Source organism: Syngnathus scovelli, chromosome 15 (genome assembly GCF_024217435.2).
Source record: "Syngnathus scovelli strain Florida chromosome 15, RoL_Ssco_1.2, whole genome shotgun sequence".
Taxonomy (NCBI): Eukaryota; Metazoa; Chordata; class Actinopteri; order Syngnathiformes; family Syngnathidae; genus Syngnathus; species Syngnathus scovelli.
The window spans coordinates 8,152,501-8,175,456 of record NC_090861.1 but is presented as its reverse complement, the minus strand read 5'-3'; the positions used below and the strand labels follow the sequence as shown (position 1 = coordinate 8,175,456).

The following is a 22,956-nucleotide window of genomic DNA, read 5'->3' as shown; positions in this document are numbered from 1 at the left end:
GAATCACATGATCAATATTCCGATAACATATCATAATTCTCCCTATGATGGTATGCTTTTTGTGATATTTAGTAATCAAACATCCCATGCACTATATGTCGGTGGTGCATTCGGCTCAGTGACGATAAGATAAGATAAGATAAAGTATAATCCTTTATTTGTCCCACACTGCTAAATTCCAGTTCTGTTCGCGCATCAAACTGCCCCCATCATCTAATCTATCATTTAAATGTGAATGTAGCATTTAGTTGTTCAAATATGGGTTCTTACTTAAACTTATCCTCAAGGCTTCACTCCAAAGACTCAGCATGTTTCCAGGGTATGATAACTAGCAAAGGCTGCCGAGATGGGAAATAGATTCTCTTTTTAGACTGAAAGCAAATCCTTTGCCAGGCCTCGGGGCTGCAGGGATGTGGCAAGACAGAAGGATTGGAAGGGGAAGCCGGTCAGGAGTGGAGAGTTGGTCAGGCAGACAAAGACAACACTTTGGCTGGAGGGGACTAGCAGAAGGATTGGATTCTGGGAAACTGGAGCCAGTCGTAGGGGATCGGTTAGGTATTGTGGCTAGCTACGGGACTAAGACTGAAAAAAGGAACATTTATGATGAGTACATCATGCATTGCGGCTAGCTACGGGGCAAAGACTGAAAAACGGAACATTTATGATGTCTACATTCCAACCTCCACAAAACATATTGGATAAATGAATTTGTTTCACAGCAAAAATTGCACTGGAAATTTTAAGAAAAAGAGATGATAAACTGAGAAAAATATTACTGAAAATAAGCAAAATTATCTGCCAACAGAACAAGAAATAAGAAATACTTTTTTGAGAAATAAGAAAATAATATAGGCCCATATCTGCAGGAGTCTTGAAATTAGAATCTATCTATCTATCTATCTATCTGTCTATCTATCTATCTATCTATCTATCTATCTATCTATCTATCTATCTATCTATCTATCTATCTATCTATCTATCTATCTATCTATCTATCTATCTATCTATCTATCTATCTATCTATCTATCTATCTGTCTGTCTGTCCGTCCGTCCGTCCGTCCGTCCGTCCGTCCGTCCGTCCGTCCGTCCGTCCGTCCGTCCGTCCGTCCGTCCGTCCGTCCGTCCGTCCGTACGTCCGTCCGTCCGTCCGTCCGTCCATCCGTCCATTCCTCCCTCCCTCCCTCCCTCCCTCCCTCCCTCCCTCCCTCCCTCCCTCCCTCCATCTACAGTTGTTTACTCAGTATTATGGGTTCTCTCTTTTGGGTAGTATTATTATTGTTCTATCTATTGGGTGTAAACTATCGTCTAGACTGCACAGTGTCAATGAAAGTGGCCACGGAATCAGTGCAGTGTCTGCTGATTTGCACCACTGCTCCCTAGTGGGACATAGGACCCGACTGTTGCCGTGCTTTCCAACTGCACCAACTATTCAGTCCACTCTTGAAAGCTATCTGACACCACTCTGCCACCACGTGCCCTGTCACTCAGCCAAGCCTCACTGATTGCCGGTATTGAGCCGCCGGTTCTTATGCAGATGCCATAGCTTTCTCATCAACTCCATCACCTTTTTACTTTCTGCAGAGTGGTTGGTGAGGTAGACTTAGCATTTGCAACTCTCCTGTCAATGCGGCTGCCGCAGAGAGAGTCAGCAGTGTGAAGTATCTGTGAGTACACATTCTTGATCACTTTCCCTCAAGAATAGCAAGCACTCCAACACTGAGTATAACTTCTTGGTTTGGATCGTGTTAAATGTAAATATTAGCCAAGTAGAATAGTTTGGACAGCCAGCAAAAATCCTAGGCGGCCTGCTCAGAAGGCAGCATGAGCTCCAAACCCAGCAGCAAGCTGAATCTTCCCACACGTTGTCAGACTGCTCAATGGTCTGTGTCACCTCCCATAATTGAACAATTCAACGTCTAGATTAGAAATGACAGTCAACACGTTTAGTTGTATTCATTCTTATTATTATTATTATTATTATTATTATTTGTGTTCTCTTATAGGAAGTATAATACATTTTTGTCATGCATTTTTTGCCTGCCCAATTCCTTCTTAGAGTTTTAACAAATGCTATGCAGACTTAAGTGTTACTCTGTATGCTGAAAACACAATTTCAGGAACACGCTCAAAGCATAACATTTCATAACTCTGAATAATCACCAACTCTGCAAGTGAAATTTGCTACTGGGGGAAAAAAACAACTGCAAAAAGCAGATTTTCTTCGGGTAAAATAAAACTGGAAGCTTTAGAGGTTGAATGTTTTGAGTTGGTATGACTATGCGAAAGAGGCCCTGTTCCTTTCTTTCAAAGCTAAAAAAAGTGATATAGGATACTCTCCTTTAACACTCTTAAAATTTCAAACTGAAGAAAACCTTTGTGGTCCCGTTTATCTACATTTCGTTGTGGTATAGCCAATGTGTACTGAAGCTGGAAGTCAGCCATTTCCTACTGAATCATAGTTATGTGTCACTGAGATATTATGAAATGGGTTTCCTGCCCATGTTAAAGGAAACGGCTGATGTCTCAGTGCCCCCCGTGATATGAAAAATTCAATTTAAAAGGATGAGCCAAAAAAATGGTGCAAGGCCTATTTTCATTCGTCCCACACTGAGAGATATGGCAATGATGTTATATTGTGTGGAGGGAGTGATGCCAATCGTGCTGCGGAGGAATTCTTTCATAATTCAATTCAATTTCTTCAAAATCCCAGTGGCAAGCTCCTCTGCCAAAGTGAGGCGGCATGATGGAGTCAAACAGGGAGGGCTGCAGACAAAGACGGAAGAAGAGGGACTAAAGATTGAAACAACGGTGAACATAGCAGCCGAGTCACAAAGCCACTTCCACCGAAAAGGTAAAAAGACACTGGTGACACAAAGCGGATAGAGGAAATTACTTTAGCAAAGATAACTATTGACAATTCTAGAATGCCCAAACTAATTACATCTGTGACCCATCTGACAATATCTATGTGAATCAGTTACATGTAGATCGAGAAATGGTAGACATTGTTGAAAAATACCTAGAGGTGTTCACAGGCTCTGGCATTTACTGTATATAGGCTGGCATCAATGAGGTCCCACCTGCAAAGCCCCAGAAAAATTGGCTCAACCGACAAAGTTGACAAAGAAGAAGTGCACCAGCAAGGATATAAGCCCGGATAGACAGAGGGCATTATTCAGAAAATGTGTATACATTTTCTTTTTAATTCCACCATCATGTTCACATCCCTTCCACTGCTCTCTTGTCTCTCTTTAGACACACACACACACGCACACACACACATGCACACACGCACACACACACACAAATACACAAACACACACAGTTGTTGTTTTTTTTGTAGGTGCAATAGCTCGGAGGCAAGCAGTGTGGAATTGGAGTCTTCAAAGAGTCTTGGATTATCAAAGAGACACAGCTACCAGAAAACTAGGGGACACGCTGCAGAGGGGGGAGGGAAGGAACATAAGCGAGAGGCGGGGAGGAGAGAAGAGTGCACGGGAGTCAGCATGGGTTTGGCTGGAGGATGAAGTGATCAGACAAGGGGATGAGGAAAGGGAGGTGGATAAAGACCAGAAGTCCCTTTGTTCACATACTGTTAATGGAGAGAAAAAACGACCAGAGTGAATGCATTAAAAAACAATCACACAGGCCCTAATGGTCTTGATAGGCAAGACTGAATTCACATCCTTCACTGTCTGTGTCACCTATTCTGGAGTGCTTCTTTTCCACTACGCCCCTCTCCCACCTCCAAAGAGAATTTCATCTCACTGGAAGCATTGGCCTTGAAATACCATAATGTTGTTACAGTAAAATCAAGTATTACTGCAGCGGGACCCACCAAGTGTGAATATAGCTGCCATATCTAATGACAAATCGGCGTGTTCACGCCATTCCATATGACAGGATGTGGGAGTGCTGCCGTGAATGCATCACCCATTGACAAAAAGCTCTTCGTCAGCCCCTCTGTCCTGCGATGAGCTATGGATGTCTATTCTCCATTACAAGGACACGTCTGACTGTGGAACACGTTTCGAGCCAGTGCGGGGGAAATATTCAGCTTGGTTCACCGTGGTGAGCTGCGGGCCATCATCTAGTAATGATTCCCGCTCCCTTGCAACAGCAAAATCGTAGAAACCTCGCAACAATGGCAGCTCGCTTTCAACAAAGTCATAATACATATTAAATGCCTGAATAAAAAAATACATTGGTAAAACAGAACTGGTCTACAAGAATAAAAAACACAGTGGTTTTCTGCAAGCGCAAACACATCATCCTGCACCATTTGGTAATGTAGAGGAATGCCATGATATTGTTTGTTTCGACTGCAATACGTGTAAACCCATCAGATGTTTTTGTGCTGCTCTGTGGTAACAGTAAAGGAAACCAAAAAGGACCCAAAACCTGGGCCATCAAATTGAACAAATTTAATTGTCTTTCAATATACAATACATGAAAAAAATGGGATGCTCATCCAGACTTTGGTATAAATTTAAAAGCAATTCAGTGAGTCAGAATAAGCTTGAAAAAGCACTTGAATGCCCAACCACGTCACTATAACTAATTTAATTTCACCAGTTGATTGATTCATATAAAATGAAAATGCCCACCTTGTTTTCCGCTAAGGTCTCAAATCCAGGTCGCGATAGAAGAAACTCTTCCACAATTTGGCTTTTGCCACCGATGCTTTTCATCAGCCAAGCTGGCGGGTAAATGAGCTCCCAGAAATTAGAAATACCTGCTGCTATCACTAAACTGTGGCAGGGTTTCGACTTTCTGGACCTGGATTTGACAACTCTGGTATTCCATTAAACTTGTTGATCTACATCCTACACACTCCCCACCATTTAGGAGAAACTTCTTTTTCCAAGCAACTACAAATGATTTTAAGGATGTAATTGTGGTAGTAGAAAGGATATCTAAGTCCTATTCCGTATGATATGCTTGGTTGCACACAGTTGCAAAATTACTAACATACAGTTTTTCCCAAAATTAGATTCAAATTATTTTTCTCTTTAGGTACAGAGACATTGTGGTTGAGAGTCAATTAACACCACACTAAATACATCAATTAATATATCCTCTAGCAAAATGGAATGAGATGAAGGAAAGCGGTAGACAAATATAATATGCTTTGGCGTTGCGGGAGATTGGTGCCGTCAGCTTTTGGAAAATATAGAAAGGGATCAGTGGGAAAACTTAATTGGGAAGAGCACCGGATTAACATTTTGATTAGTTTTTGGGTTAAGAAAATGAATTCTCTTTTAGAGTGACCCTCATTTTCTTAAACAGCAGGGACAAAATATACTATCTGAGCCCAAAGGACAAGAAAAGTCATCACTTGCCATTGCTTGAGGTTTGTAGGAATCATGCTACTACATTCCAAAAAAGGATAAGTCCTCAATGCAGAGAAACAAATGATAAGAGGGCAGTGAAATAAATAACAAGATGCAGAAGATAAACAGAAAAGGGGAAAAATAGCAAAAAAGGAAGCGCAAGAAAACTCAGGAGAAGTTGACAGATTGCCATGGTGACAGAAAGTGAGAAACTATTCTTCCAGACTCCAGAGATGTTCTGAAGATGTCCAGATGAATACAGAAAGTTTTGCTTTGTATTTGCCTTTGAATTTGAACACAAAAGTCGCCTATAACTTCAATTCATATACACCAAATGACAAAGCCAAGCTGTTTTTATAGAATAACTGCATTGCAGAAACACCACAATAGCTCACATTATTAAATTGAACAGGTGCAGAATGATTTCTATAAGCAAAGGCAGGCTTGCCAGCACTACACAAAACTACTAAATATTTGAATACCCTCTGCAATATAAAAGAATCCCAATTGTGAATCCTATCAGTATTTGTAAGCAGACGTTATATATATACATAGATTGCCATAACAACAGCTCTTTGTCGTTGTGTCAGGTATGTCATCAACTACTGAATCCAACAAGGCTGGTTTCAAGGTCTTACCTGAAGTAAGTATGAGCTTGCAACTTAGCCTCTAATATATCACATATCGTTTGCTATCCTGTTAAACACATCTTCCACACAGACTGTGGAAAAAGTCAATCATGCCAGAAGGGAGATATAAACAAAGGAGAAATTAGTATGTAAAGATTCAGACATAAGAGAAATTAATCCTGGATGTCCTCTCCCCGCTGGATACCTTATTGCCTCTCAAAGTTCCCATCGTCAGAGCTAATATCTACAGTATTGCTGCAGCATCTGGATGAGAAGCGTGCATGCACTTAGGTTTTGTTTGAAGTTGAACATAATTGGATTGGGCAAAAGGGATAGAAATCCTTCAACTATGCTTAAATTTTCACCCCCTCTTCTAATATTGTCTGCATGTGAGTCACTGTTTCCCAGTGCATGTGCATGCCTATGTATATGCCGTGCTAATAATAGCATCTTGCTTGTCAAGATTTGCTACCCTGCGATTCGATTGGCAATATAATTTCAACGTTGGATTATTTCCGAAGAATGTGTGTGCATCTCATTCTTGCATTCTGAGTAATTATTTGGATGCAACTAGATGGAGTGGTCTGATGCTCCTCAATGTTACCAAGACGCTGTAGAGAGAGTGAGAGAGAGTGAGAGAGAGGAAAAAGTCATGCTTAATTAGATTCACAATGACCTTTTTCATGTCTGGCTGTCCAGTCAGTGCAGAAGCAGGATATGTTCTGGAAAATTCCAACAGTCAAGAAGAATCCAGGCAGAAAAACAACTTGTCAATCATCAGATAAAGAGATTAAGCTGTTTGAGTGAGCTGCTTTGTATGTTGAGTTTGTGGCCTTTAGGAGCTTGAGATGTGTAATCCAACTATACTGCAATCTGAAGTCATCTCAGAAAAGCAATGGAATATAAAACCAGAGTCATGGCCTCTGCCTCACTGTCTTCATGCAAATTAAATGCTACTGCATCTCTCCGTTCCTGCCTCAAATCATTTCCCCCCCTTGGATCCAACAAGCTTGCTTCTCATCAAATACAACAGCAGCCAACAACAACTTGCAGCCTCCATCCCTCGTGTTTAGGGACTTAATGAACACATATTTGATGTATGCCCCATATTGCCTTAGATTCTCAGCCTCAGCAAAATAGACACTATTATGAATGCCACCAAAAAAAAAAAAAGAAATCTATTATCTAAGTTGACTGCCTAGAGCGTGTTAAAAGAAGGCGCTCTCATTTTGAAATGATGGGAAAAAAACGTGAGCCGATCACAGAGCATCTTTCGCTGTGGTACTGCGAGGGGGGTATACTAAATACAGTTGATACAGATTTGATATGATATTGATGACAGATCTGATTAATCTTCTGATGAATTTTTGGCAGAGTCTTTCAAAATGGGCTTTAGACAAAGCCCCAAAGCAAAAGCATCTAGCATGAATACTCCGTTGCCTTCTCTCTTCATTTGAGTCAAAACTGACATATTTATGGCTCATTGTGTCGTATCGTAGACATCACAGTACAAGCACCATGAACCATTTAAATACTCAGGGCCATGCTGTCAGATCCTGTTAGTAACATATGTCTAAAAGATGCATAAGAAGAGGAGCTCAACTTGATTCCTCTGATTGTGTTCCAGAAAAAAATCAGAGCGTAATGTCAGTGAATTTACTGCCGGGAAATTATTTTATGCAGACTTCTATTGCATTAGTGACAACACATACAGGTATACACATTCTAAAGAATCATCTGAAAGCATAATTGTGCAATTTTTCATGGAGAAATGAATACAGGTTAAGAGTTGCGCTAAAGAAATCGCAAAACTATAATGACCCTTTTGTGTGCACCTTAACATGGTTGCTTGGCAACAGAAGTAGAGCTCGGCATTGAATTAAAGTGTCAAATTAAACACTTGGTTTTATTTTGGATTCTTATTAGACAATAATACAAGCTTTTATGAAGGCCAACTAAGTAAGTGTGCAGGTTCAAAGTAGTTTTAATGAATGTAGTGTACACATATGGAATCGAATATATGAAAAGCGTGGACGGCGAGGTGACACACTATGATAGGATATATAGATCAGTACCATACCTTAGTCCTCTGAATTATTGATTTATTTGGCTGCTGCTTGAAAACACATTTCCTGTTTGCGTACGACAACCGAGAGCCGGGTTGATATATATGGCTTTAAAATGGCTTAGGTCTAATGTCTATTGAGTCGAGATTGCTTTATGTGTAGACGAGATGAAGAATCTGCTTTTGTTATTTTCTGCTAAACAAACTTGAGATTTACACCAAGGAACCCAAATAAGCATCTAATAGAATTAGTAGCGAGCAAGTCTCCCAATCCCACATATGCATCATTAAATCATCAAACAACATAAATTGTAGTTTCTCTTTTAGTAATTTATCAGTGGGCACAAGCATTATGAAAAAGTATGTGGACAAACTTGCATTCCCATCATGCACAAGACAAAATGTACCCAAATCCTCACACTACTGCGAACGAACAGCCCCTGCCCCCCTTCATCATGGTTAATACATCAAACAGAATTAGCTCCCGAGATTCCTGAAGCTTAGACAGACATGATTCTGACAGCATACCATTCAACACGACTTGCTGCCTGGTCCCTACAGCATCTTCAAACTCTATTCCCAATGAAGTCTCTTTTAGGTAGTTAGAAGATTTACTGCCAAAATTCTTTATATCTTGTTGTTTGTTATACAATATAAGTTATTTGTATGTATATTTATAACATTTCTATTTGAATGAAATGAAATGAAACTTGCTTCTGAGACCATGTTGAGCATTTGTTGGTTCGATTTCCTGTCTGTGTCACACAAACGCTAATAAATGGCCTCAGGAAGGGGATGCGGTATACAAACCGTGCCACACAAATCAGTACACTGACTTCCTGTGTCAACCTTTGATGCGAAGGTCCTAAATTCTGTTAATCAACCATTTAAGCAGACTTCCCAAGGATGACATAGTAAGGTCATAAAATGGCCATTCGTATTTGTATTTACTACCTTTGAAAGTCCTTGGTAATTTCTCCCAAAGCAAGTCACGATGATGTTCCATTGGTTTGACTGTGTTTTTTTTTTTTTTTTTTTAATTTGAGTTAACCTTGAGTAGAAATCCGAATCGCTCTTGTTTGTGGAAATTAAAGGACAACCCTATTTGACTGTGATGTAATATAGCTGAAATTCCATAAACATTTTAATTCACTGTGATTTTAGTTAACAACTGGATGCCTCACTCATAACAAGGCAGACAAGCTTTTACCAAGCAGCATAAAGCCACATAGATTTCCAGAACGTAAGCTCAAATTAAATACCTACAAAAAAAAATGAAACTATGTCCCTTCACATGTTGCCAGCCCACTGGGCTGCTGATAGTGAGGCTTAAGTGCAGGGAGACTCACATGTCATCTGCTATACTGCAAATCCTCAGAAAGAGGATAAAGAGGCTTTAGAATCGCATTTACAGCACAGGAACAGTATCTTGCTGATAAATACAGATTGTGGCGTTTGACCCTGTCCATCAGCATACTGAAAGGCTCGTTGCTACTCGAACATGATCTCAAAGTAGCCGGCTGGGATCAACCACATGCAAAGGGTACCAATGACTCGAGAGCACAGGTGAAAGTTATCATAATCATTATCATGCTAAAGAAAGAACAAGCTTAACTTCTCAGTAATCGTTTCCGACACAGCCTTGGCAGAAAAATTATCCTATTGTCTTGCACTCATTTTTCACACACTATACATTGAATGAAAACAATTGCTAGAACCTTGAACACGTATGAATCGTGCTACATTCGCCACTTTAAGCTGCATTGTTCATATTAGAAATCTAAAGTGACCAAAAAGCAATCACCAGATATGCCTGGTTTGATAGCAGTGTTATTTGACAAAGATAATGAACAACCGCCGCAGGATTTTTTCTGCTGTGCTCCCCGCTCCAAACATTAGAGGCTTATGGGAAAGAAACTGCTCAATTTCCCCAGTGGCATTTTAGTGACATTTTGATGTGAAGCCTCTCCGGTGATTTGAGCTGAAATCTGCTACAGTATTTTTACATCTTCAAACACAATGTTGTTTGGTGGCTGATAACCATCTTGTATCATCTATCTCAGATCGATGGCAGGAGCCAAATTCCAGATGGCCACTCTAAATCAATAAAATGAAATTAAATGCATGCCTCTTATCTAATCTTTAAACCAGGTTTTCCCCTAAGCAAAGAGGATCGCGCGCGTATATGTGTGTGTGTGTGTGTGTGTGTGTGTGTGTGTGTGTGTGTGTGTGTGTGTGCGTGTGTGTGCGTGTGCGTGCGTGCGTGTGCGTGTGCGTGTGCGTGTGCGTGTGCGTGTGTGTGTGTGTGTGTGTGTGTGTGTGTGTGTGTGTGTGTGTGTGTGTAATGGTGACTGCCTCTGTTCTTGGTATAATGGAAGCAGTGTTGAGATTATAAAGAAAAATCAGCTTTCCACCATCCCAGTGTAAGGCTGTTTATCCAACTTAACTCCAAACAACCCGTTTTTGGGCGAATCGCCCATCAAAAATTACCTCGGCACACAGCTGCCGATTATGTTTTTATTGTACTCACTATACATCCATTCAAATTTTACTTCCACACTTTGTATGAATATGCATATAATCATGCTTTTGTTATTATCTGCATCCAATCCTTATCCATCCATCTGTCCGTCCGTCGTCCATCCATCCATCCATCCATCCATCCATCCATCCATCCATCCATCCATCCATCCATCCATCCATCCATCCATCCATCCATCCATCCATCCATCCATCCATCCATCCATCCATCCATCCATCCATCCATCCATCCATCCATCCATCCATCCATCCATCCATTGATATGCCCCCCAACGTCCCTACCGTGTAGGATAGTAACATTTTTGTCAAATCAATTTTTTCACACCTGCAATTTTGTTCTGATGTTTTGTTACAATGATGTTGTTTTTTTTGTTGTTGTTTTTGTGCTGGTGCAGACACTGACATTGCTGGAAACGAGTCCAATTATAAACACAACATCAAGCTTACGTACTACTGGTACAAATGTTTGGAAAACATATTATTCATAAAAAGCGAGATAGTTAACAGAAGAAATTTGGGTGGTTTAAAATGCTTTCCCGTGAATGAGAGACCTGTATGACTCATTGGCACGAGAGCAGTAAGTTGCTGCTTTATTTATGAGAGCTGGTGGTTTTGCTCCGGTGTGTCTCCAAGGCCCAGTGATTCATGAATGGACGAGACCGACTAAGCCTTCAATTGTAGAGGTGCACAGGGAGCGGTGGATATTCAGGATTAATTTCTTTTGTGTCATACTGTTATTTGCCCCCCCTTCCCATCAAATCCATCGCTCTCTTGCACCCTATCTACTATGCGTTTCTCATTTCTTGGGTTAATAGTGCAAGGCATAATTATTTGTCCACTGCTTGACTAATGGTCTGAGCATTATGTTTCCCTCTGACATTCTGCAGGAGATATTTGGTTGTTGCGGGGTAATGATTTTGATGCTAGCACTTCAATTGAAGGTATACTGAGCCAGACAGGATTTCATTACCTGCATAGTGGATGAAGACACATATATTGTTGAGCATCGTGATGCAGATTGATGGTTTAAAGAAAAACCGAAACTGAGCATCTGGTGAAGAATTCGAAGATCATCATCATGTTGTGACTAAGCCATCACTGAAACGGCATTACCTTGCCCACTCACTTGATTGACTTAAAGAGCCAAATCCTTCTGCAATCTGTCATAATAGGAATTGTTTGAGAGCTAACTTCAAATGTAGCCTGCGCCTCTAGTTTCAGTGACACAGTAGGAGTCCAGAGGGCTCTTTGAAATAGATGAATATGTCCTGGTTTCAACAGACTATGTCCCTAGATATTCCATTTTGGCACATTGTTAAATATTCCTTTCTAAGTGATGTTCCTTCTGCATCCTGACCCACAAAAATCAAACCATAAAACAAACAGCTATAACCCCAAATGGGGTTATTTCAGCAGCTGTTGACGGTTGCTTTGTTGCTGACATGCCAGTCAATCACTACAGAAATAGTCTGAACCATACAACATCTGAAACATTGCCTGCTGTCTGCTGGGAACGAGCGCTGACATTTTGGATTTCACCTTCCAAAAGATAGTTTGCTTTGGAGAGATCTCTAGCTCGGATTCATTTATCTTTGCCTGTTGCATTGTGGTTTGGTAACATGCAACAAACGGCAGGGTTGGAATGACATCAGTTGAATGGCATCAGTTCACTGCGTTTCTTTCAAAATAAAAGCATTATTAAGTGCAGTTTTGTGTACAGGTATCTATATTATGATGCTAATAAAATCCAGCAGTCCAAGGGAAAAAAAAAATCCCAGCGGACAAAAATGGGCTTTGCAATATCTGTAAATGCAGCAAAGTGCTGCTAACTTCAAAAGACTGATGATGCTATTTTCTCCTGGCCCACTCACTGTTGTTCTAGGACGGCTTCTTGGTAGATCAATGTGCTAACTTGATTTATAAAGAACAAGAGGTATTGAATTTTGTAATTACCAAGGCTTGAACAAAATCACTGCAGAGATGCTCTGAGCACACACTCAAAAATCTCTTTGTTGACAAAACCGTACTGTGTGTTCTCTTAAACCAATATTTAATAATTATATAAGTTTCGGTAGTCACTAAATCACAATGTTGAAACAAATTAACATTGTTAACCTCTGCATCTTATTATTGAACTGTCAGCAAAGGAAAAATATAAAATGCAATATTCAGATAAACATTTCAGCAATTCTCATTTTTATATGGTGCAGTTGTGGAGCTAACAACCCTCCAAACAACACATTATGTGCCTCTTATGCTGTCACGGTGAAAATGGAATTCAAGAGGGCCTGTCAACTGTCGACATTCTGCTTGGGTGTTGCGTTGCTCAAAAGGAGAAACAGACCACCCAACACGTCACTCTCTAAAAACTCCACCCATGAGAGGGGTGAACAATCATCGCCATGATAGAAAAATGCCAAAGGCAGAAGTGATAAGACTGCCGCTGCAACGAGAACAGAACATTTGCTCCCAATTTGTCAAATGATTGGTATAATCATTTGCCATTAACAGAGCTAAATGGAGTGTGTTTAATCTGTCAATTCTCAACTTCACTACTGAAAAGCATTTAACATTAAGACTTGACTAGTTTGTGCTTACATTTGGGACTCATAGGGAACTCGGGGCAGAGGTCACTTAAGTAAAAATGTCAAAAGCTACTGCTACTTTACACATGCAACTCTCATCTTACGCTTTTCTATGCAAGTTGCATATATTTGGTGCAGTGTCGATCTTTTTTTTTTTTTTATTATTGATTTTTTTCACGCAGTTATGCTCCATCAGTGCTCTGAATGCAGATATGTGAATTTTGATCTCATCCATGTTTGTCTGATCTCTTAGCATAATAAATGCTGATACCTCCTCCCATTTCCATCCTAAGAAAAAAGGTAAGATACAAGAAATCACTTTAATTTGGTTCACTAGATTGGGTTAAACAAAAAAAGCAGTTTCTGAGCTTTCATTATTTATCTTGCAGACGCCTTGTTTTGCCTCACTAAATTTGCAATGGCTCCCAGTATAGTAATGCATTGAAATGGCCATTTCTTCAATTAAAAAAAAGCAGCTTGGTAACAAATAAGACAGACAATGTGCCTTTCACTAATGTGAATAAAAACACACGCGTTCATAATTAAGAGTGATGTCTTTACAGCTAGCCTTGCCTCTTTGGTTAAATGTAATCTAGCCTTGGCAGAACATAGCAGGCATATTTGAGAGCAACAGGAAATAAATCACTTTTAAACTGTCGGGCAACGATGCCGATTGGAAATCCATATCATGAAATATGTTGCTTGTTGTTATAATTTTACCAGAAAAATCTTAATTCATCCGGGTTAGTCTTGACAAAGGATAAAGGTTGAGCAGATTCACATTTTTGTTTGTTTTATTTTCTGTTCTCCGGTTGATGATTCTTCATTCCAACACACAGGAGCTTTTAAAGCATTGTTTTTGCACACAGGGGGATGAGACATGGCGCAATTGATAGTCAATGGAGAGCTATGAATTGTTATCCCCTCCAGTGTGGGAAGGACTTAGCACTCTTGTTCTGTACACATTATTGTACTAAAGCATTGTCATAGGGTAGACAATCATAAACAAAAATGTGTTTCATAATGTATCAACAAGGTCTGATTAGTGTTACACATGCAGCAGGTACCACAAATATACAATCCAAACTGCACAATAATTTGCTTGAAGGAAGTCATCCATCTAATTCAAATTTCATATCTTGATCTTTTCTATAATTCCTCACATTAGCAAGTCATTTATAAAAATGCTACTACGTACATGTTGTTTTACTCACGAGAAAACAAAATGTTTCCTCAGTCTGCCAGCAGAGCTAACTAAAAAAACCCGGAGGGCTTTGATGAGAACAAAACCAACAGGACTCGGATAGCCCTGAGGCTAGCTCTAAGTTTATCACAAGATAGATATTAGATCAAAAAGAAGGGACAGCATGACCTCGCTACTCTTTCTCATCATGACATCTTCTGCACGGTAAAAATAATAAGTCTGGATTTCCTTTCTTCTACTTTCAATGACTCACTCACTTGTCTGTATGCTCCATCACTCACTGTCTGCAGACTGCTGGGTGCAAGAACGGATGTCTTGACACATTCCGATTAGTGCGAAGACTATTCAATTACCGTAACTCGCAATATCAAAACCTTGCTAATTCTGAATGCCATTTCAGAGATCTGATCAAGTTCTCCTCTTGACATCTTGCTTTTATTGGCTCATTTGATACCTAAGTGAAATTTTGTGTGGAACCGGAGGGTAAAAGCTCAAATTCCTACTGCAAGCTACTAAAAAAACAGCTACTAGTTGTTGGAAATATACTAGGCTGCTTCCTGACAGTGTGCACTTGATCAAGACACTGGCAACATTACTTATCATTAACCAGCTCTGTGGCATAGTGGTAGAGTGTCTACCCTCAGACTGGAAGGTTGTGGGTTCAAACCCCGGCCGGGTCATACCAAAGACTCTAAAAAATGGGACCGATTGCCTCCCTGCTTGGCACTCAGCATAAAGGGTTGGAATTGGGGGGTTAGATCACCAAATGATCCCCGGGCTCACTGCTCCCTGCGGGGATGGGTTAAATGCAGTGAAAAATTTCACCGCACCCAGTTGTGTGCGTGACAATCATTGGTAAAAAATAAATAAATTGTAATTCTTAATATTTGTATGATTTCAATCAAGAGCATTTTATCTAATTCCCCGTATCCTAGCAACACCGTCTGCACTTTAAACACTAGAGGTAACAAGAACAACATTCACACACAATCCATCCACCCACCCACTCTGTGAGCCCACTCATGTCTTGATGCTCTGTGCACCTGCCCTAATCCCCAGGTGAGCCACTACCGCCAATCTCTGACTACACTTTTTCTTCACCTCAACCCACTCACTGCTGTTCTTTTCTTTTTGATGCTGAAAACGTAATGTGTGTTGTGTTGCTTGCCCCCCACCTCTGTTTCTGTCTCACTTCTCTTCCAGTGTTGGGCACCAACTTTATACAGTGAGCATGTTGACATTCCCCTCAGCTACCTCGGTTACCACATAGTGGAAACAAACATTCGGTAACATTCATACACAAGACGATGATCATTTCTTTCTTCCTTTCAAGAACTCACAAATACCGAGACCCTGCTTTTATCAAGTGATGAAAGAAACACAAAACATGCTGGATGGTAGGCGTACAACGGCACGTATAAAAGTGTATTGACAGACTCGAACGGCATTTTGATCAAAAAGATTCGAGGGAGAGTCAGTCGGGTTCAGTTGGTCATATCACTTCAAAAATATATAATTGTATTATTCATATACTTATTTTTAATACTCCCTCATAGCAATTTAATTTCTCTACTCATTTGAATAAATATGTCAGTGATATAATTATGCAGTAATTATGCCTTATTATTCTTGTAAGTTCATGTGAATATGTAAATGATTGCGCAAGGTACGATCGGACAATATCTTTAAATAAAACCTTTTGGGTTTAACAATGACTTTTAACGATTGCATTAATTATCAAAACAATTGTTGATTAAGTTTAGGAAGAAATTGATTAATTCTGCCACTTCCAGTCTTGCACCGAAAGAACAATCTCGTAAAGACCCAGTGAGTAGCCAAGATTCCAAGATGGACAAACATAAAACCTTGCTTTTTAAGTCTTTTGATGTTTTGTTGTTCGATGCACAAATGGACACATATCTACGGACACTGAACACTACATGGCTTTCATACAACTGAATAAACATTTCTACGTTATTGCTTGTGAAATGAAAGAAAGTAATTTCATTATTTTCGTGTCATAAGAGTAATTGTTCCTGAGGCAGAAAATCAGAAAAACAAGAGAGCTCCCAGCTGGAGAGTAACAGACAAAAATGTAAACTTTAGAAAAGGAAGCCAACAGCTATAACAGCTATGATTAAAAAAAAAAAAAAAAAAGAAGAAGAAGAAAAGCAACAGTATGTCCAATAAACACACATTGTATGCACCTTTTTCTAATAATGTTTTTTGTGCTATGGTAACCTAATAATCCATCGTCAGATATTAAAAAAAAGGTTTATCCTCCATATAAAAATATGATACCTCAAAGACGATTGGTGTAGAACTGTCAACCAATAGACTTGTGTAATTATATCTTATGCAACGTAAAGTCAGCTATTGCAATAAAAAGCAACGCGTATAATCTAAGTCAACGTCAGAACATATATTAAAAAAGTTGATTTAATAAAGGTGCTACAACCCAAGTGTGACATAAAATGCAAGAAAATCAGCTTAACATGATAAAAGACGCACAGTAAGAGACAATAATCCATCGGCTTTAAGGGACGGTGGTGGGAAATGGCACAATCAGACGCTTTATGCAGAACTGTAATCAAATGCGGGTCTTATCACACATTTGCAGCACATTGATCAAACACATACAATATGCTTATCAAGCACATGCAGAAACACTTATAAACGCATGGATTTATTTAAACCTTTTCCTGGATAGGCTTTTTTTTTGCAAAACCTGTTGAACTGTTTGGTTTCGGTCTTTAACGAACTAAGAGGGTGGAGAGTTAACATAAGGACGGGCAGGGCGTGGACTTTCTCCATCAGATTACATTTACTCTGTAATGGTTGTTTCTTTTGTTGCTTAGGGAAGAACAGTAATACCTAAGTGTGTACCCTTGAGACATGGGGGAACCTTCCAATAACCTTTTTTTTTATATATAATAAAGCAATGAAACTGCCCATGTTGGGCCACTATAACTTAATTACTAAAAATGTGCTGATAAGCGGTGATGCCTTCGTGAGTTTCGTGTAACCGATACTACCATTGTTCTTGGTGCAGCCAACATGAATGGCCTCAACTGTAATTGGTAAAATGAGCCTTCAGTGTGAAATGTGCTTAGCAATCAGTTCTGCCTGAGATATTCTGTTGATTTTTTTTCAATTAATTCAAATCCAAGGCTAATTTACACAGGCCTTGTGCCTGGAATTGCAGAGCCCGTTCAAATTCTCTCAGTCCACATTGAATTTCCGAGGAATGTTATGAATGCGCCAGACTAAAATGCCCATGGCCGAAATTGGAAAAAACAATAAAGAAGATTGGTTGATTATATAGGTTTTTATGGCTGACATGCAGAATGAAGGAGTGGAAAAACTGTGGAAGAGCACACTGGTTACTTGTGGGGCACAACTAAGACACAATCCTGCTGCAATCATACAATGAAATGAACAATTAAAACAAACAAACCTGACATTTGACTTTGTGAAATAAAATGTGTTACAATAAAGCTTCAAATCACAAGATAATGTGACACATGGCTACATCGTTATAGTAACGAAGCATAACAGTTCTGACCTGAAGACAGATGCTAAAAGTAGTTCTTCTAGCAAATAATTCGTTTTATTTCAGAAGGACACGGGGGGCTCAATTATAATACGGGAACAATATAAGAAAATGTGCAGCTCAGTGGAGCTCTCAAAGGGGATAGCTCCTTCATATCTTGTCAAATTTCTGATGACATTTCATATGGCTGCAGACCAGAAACAACCCTTTTTGCTATGTGAGTCGCTGCAGCTCGGGAGTCATTATGTTGAGGGCTGAAATTTCACACTGCACCGCTTTAACATTCATATTAAAGGAGAATGAAAAATCGGATCAAATTTTAAATCAATTATGTGAGTATAAAGTATTGAAATAATACGTGAGAAAATATTGAAACTCTGCGGGCATTATATGAGTCTGATGCCTGCATATTTAACTGAATGGCAGTATTTGGGATTGTATTATTTATCACACTTTCCATTACCGGCTGCATGCTGTCCTCTTGATAACACTGCTACATTGTGTGTGCAAAGATGAATATGGTGTGCTAAGCATTTTTTTTGCTCCTTTCTTATTTCGTTTTCGACTCGACACCACTGTGTATTGTGTTGACCGTATGTTGAATAGTATTGGCCGCTCATTATTCCAATTACATTTGGCACACTATATTTCTCAGCACTGCCTGATGGATTTGTACTCATTTAATGTGTGCTATATACTGCTGCTTAACAGACTCACATTTGCATCATAATGATTTAGAAGAGCGATGCATTTTTAATGTTCATAAACAGGAATGTGTGGAGTGTTACATTGGCATTGCCATAATTGGAGCAAATCTTTGGTAGGATATCACTGTCATAAGACACTACATCACAAAGATGGATGTTGAGTTGAAATTTAGCTGTGCCACCTGTTAGCAGCTTGAAATTACTGGTAATTAATCGATAAGAATATCCAGCTATAATTAATAGTGTATCTTATCGTGAGGCTTTTGAAAGAATTTGACTGATGCCTTTTTAAGCATTTTCCAAATCACACTGATTAGTTGTTTCCTGCAAGCAACACACAAATTAATTGCACACACCAGCGATCAGCCATGCGATGCACATTAACAATGCAATGAGCATTTTAGATGCAGATCGGCCCATAGGGGGAGCTTAAGCCTTTCATATGATAATCCACTGTAGTTATTAATAACTTGTCACTAAACCTCTCAATATTGCACAGGGAAGGACGGAGCCAGTTTCATAAATTTTACGTCAGATGTTTTTAGGGCAATATGACAAAATATTGATGCTGGAAAGAAACGCTGTGTTTTTTAATCTACATATATACTCTATGGTATACTTATAATAAAGCTCTAGGTGCTATTGTGGACCTCCAAAGTATTTGTTGTTTCCTCCTGTGTATCACACAGCAGCAGTGGGCCACCTGACTCAAACAATAAATTTAAGATTGAGAGATGAATGTCTGAAGGTATTAGGGTGGCCGCAAGCCTTTATCTTATCAAGTTTCAGCCCAATACACACGGGGATGGGGGCAGGGACAAAAGGAAGCCAAGCAATTAATTGTCTTCTCTGCTTGGCATCTCATTTCAACAGCCCAGAAGGTCTATTACAGGAGCAAGACAGTCATTAAACCTCAACAATAATCACTGCTGAGCTATTCCTTCATCCTTTGTGCTACTTCACCATCTCCTGTTTAATTGCACTCTACTGTGTCAATTCTACTCACCAACACAAGTTTTGATACAGGGAATCAATTTATAGGATGTAAATGCCATGTCGCTCGCGTCGGTTCCATAGAACAGAAGCTGGGGAGAGCTAAACACTTGACTGAGTGCTGCTGCTGTCCAATGAATTTCAAGGGCAATAAAGAAGTATTTTATTTTATTTTATTTTATTTTATTTTATTTTATTTTATTTTATTTTATTTTATTTTATTTTATTTTATAGAAACCCATTGGCAAGTTCCATATGTTAACGGTGCGTACAGGAGAACACACAAAAAAGTTTTTCATTGGAGGGGATCCAGCAAGGTATTCGGATACTTCACAAGCAGAAAGAGAAGGAGGGACGATTGAAGGGAGAGATGTGAAAGAGCGCCACAAGATGTACAAAGTAAAAGTTAAAAATACGTAGCACAAAGTGGAGACTGAAAGCTGAAAAGCTCTCAGTAGGTAAGAATAAAGACGACTTGAAAGGTTGAGAGCGCCGAGAAGAAAATAGTGGGTGGGTTGGGAAGCGATTCCTTGAGTTTGAGAGGCATAAAAGTGGCAGTTGGGGATGTGGAGTTGCTTCATTTGTCACTGTCACATCAGTTAGTTTCTCCTTCATAACAGCAAGGACGGGCTGTGGCCCCACGACCCGGGCCTCGAGCCGCCCCATCATCTTCCATCCTCCAACCTCTCCCAGCACCTGCCCTGTGTCCTATCACTGGGGATAACCCCATGCAACACTGCACTCACACAATTTTCTCTGCCTGTGTGGACATGCTCATTGAGCTTAATCAAATCCATGTCCCGGCAGTAGTCGTAACATATAGCCTTAAGCTAAATTATCCATACAATGGCATGCCTGAGTGATGCGAACACTTCTTTTGATGGGATAAATTCACATGCCAGTCAAAATACGGTGATCAAAACAGATATCATTTTGTGTAGCACATAAATACAGCATCAAATTATACACAAACCTTTCCACAGAGGCATTAGCATGTTGGAGAAAAGCTTTTATGGGCCGGATGTCTATAGTCCAACCAGGGGGATGTAATGCGTACTATGGTGGTGCTTCCTCTGTTAAAAAACACTCAAAGGTTTTAAAATGCTCTTTGGCTTAAGAAGCATGAAGGGGTTGGCAGTTATTTTGCATGTTTGTTCCCCTGTGGAAAATGTGTGTACGCTCGTGTAATTAACATGATTTGCCTGCACTGCGCAGGTAAGCCCGCAATCGCTACACCCAAGTGTGATATATATATATATATATATATATATATATATATATATATATATATATATATATATATATATATATATGCACTTTCCAAATAGCACGCGCAATCTGGAAAAAAAATTATGACTGGCTCTTTGTCTCACACCATATGTCTTTCTTGAGGGTCTCACTTTACCTTGAAGAAGTATTTTCTCCCGAGCTACCTTTACCATTTTGACAGCGGGACTATTCAGTCAATAAACTTTCATTTCTTTCTACCATCATTTCATATATGTATGTTGCCATTCATCTCTACTGCCGGTGATATATTCACTGCTTATCTTTTATTTTCCACCAAATGTCAATAACACAGTTACAGATTCACTATTACTTGGTAACACGAGCTTGTTTATTGAAAGCAACAGCTCGGAGATGAATTTTGAAGTGATAGTGTGGCACATTATTTAGCAGCTCAACATCAAATTACGCCACACTATGTAGAGATTCTTATTTGTTGATTATTTCATTGACTAGGACAGCATTCATTAGCTTGCCTCCCCGTTACTTTCCAGCACAATTCTACCCGCCTAATAACTCACACACACTTGGTCGTCATTAGTGCAGAATTGTTTGTCAAAAACTTTTCCCTTGATCTCATAAAAACTCATTTTGTTAGGCAATAATCCAAGACTTGTTTTTCTGTCAGCATGAGGCATATTGGATAGCTTCAAAACAATAGATGCATATTTGTAGCTGTTCTGACAATATTTAATAATTTTATGTCAGAAAAATGCCCCAATGGTAGACCAAACATCAAAATATGCCCCACCCCCCAATAAAACACATTCAAATCTGAATTGTAGCCAAGCTAGGTTTTCACTCTTGAGCTGATCTAGGGTTTAGATTTTAAAAGTGGCTTTGAAAAATGTGTCGGTCTGTGGAAAATTTGGGTCAAACTCATCAAGCAATAATAAGCAGTGCGCCAGTCATGGTGCTGAAAGCTCACAGCTGCATGCAGTTGTTCCCAATAGAGGAGGTGACCGAGCTGGCATTTGCTGAAGAGAAAGCTCGGAAACTATAAGTGTGTGAAATCTCACATGGGATCTATTTAAGCGCAATGATTCTTGCGCTGATTTACATTTTATGATATCGTGCATTATGTACTGCCTTTCAAATGAGAAACATAATTTAATGAGTATCGTTAAAACAGCTGCCTCCAAACATCTTTGATTTGGGCTTGATTATGTCCCAACAGTCGAATTTCTGAAACTAAAATCCTTTTTGATAAACTATTACTGACACATCGTTTGGTATAAAGATAATACATGGCATTTTAATGACAAATCAAATAGGTTTTATACCATCTGTAGCCGTGCACCTTTGAGGCTGACTGGCCTTACAGGTGTCTGCGGACCAGAACGCTTCCCTAATGGACCTTAATGGGTTTTATAGTGCGGTGCAGACTTCTAATGGGGCAGTATGTCTGATGGGGATGCTCCTTTCTGGCCCTCCTGGGCCTTTTCTAGGTTCCTAATGTGACCTGAAGAGAAGGATACATAATGTATCAGTAGGTTCTCTCTCGGTGAGAGGGTTAAATAAAGTGGAAAGTGTTGTGGGAGTGAAAACACAGAAATGGAAGGTTATGAGAATTTGTAATAGTGCTTGGGTGGTGGGGTGGATGGGCTGGATGAGGGGGGGGGGGGCACCTAAAGAGACATTAAAGCTGCCAGAGGAAGAAAAAATACCACGGCGTATTATTGAGGGACACTTTGGTGCTAAGCTGCTTATTGATAAAAGCAGTAATCTGCCTGGCAGAAGGTAAGGAGGCTGGGATGTGTGGTGATATAATATCGCGGCTGAGAAGAACGCCATCAGAAAGATGAGCCTTCACACAGCGTTACCAAAAGGAGTTGCTCAGTGGAGATACAGTTTAACATAAATAAAGGGGATCTGACATGTGGCAATTATATAAGTGCATATGATTCTGGGAGTGAAGCCCATTTGAGATTTCTGATTTTCCATCAGGCTTGATAGAACCTTTTGAAAGGTAGATGCTGATGGAAGTCAATGGTATCACATTAAAACCTTGTAATTTTCCTTTCAATTCCAGAAGGCGTATAGGATTTCGTTGGAAGA

At 39.6% G+C, this 22,956-nt stretch overlaps 1 protein-coding gene across 2 annotated transcripts in view; it reads right to left on the bottom strand.

Annotated features, from left to right (window-relative positions):
- LOC125982101 (protocadherin-1) overlaps positions 1 to 22,956 on the bottom strand; it is a 53,373-nt gene that overhangs the window by 18,541 nt on the left and 11,876 nt on the right. Inside the window, exon 4 of one of the 2 annotated variants that reach the window (XM_049742309.2) lies at positions 12,148 to 22,315. The exons of the other annotated variant lie outside the window; for it this stretch is intronic. Coding sequence (XP_049598266.1) covers positions 22,247 to 22,315 — 69 coding nt within the window. The 3' untranslated portion in view covers positions 12,148 to 22,246. Of the gene's footprint in view, positions 1 to 12,147; positions 22,316 to 22,956 lie in introns of those variants that run through there. 2 annotated transcript variants of the gene reach the window in all.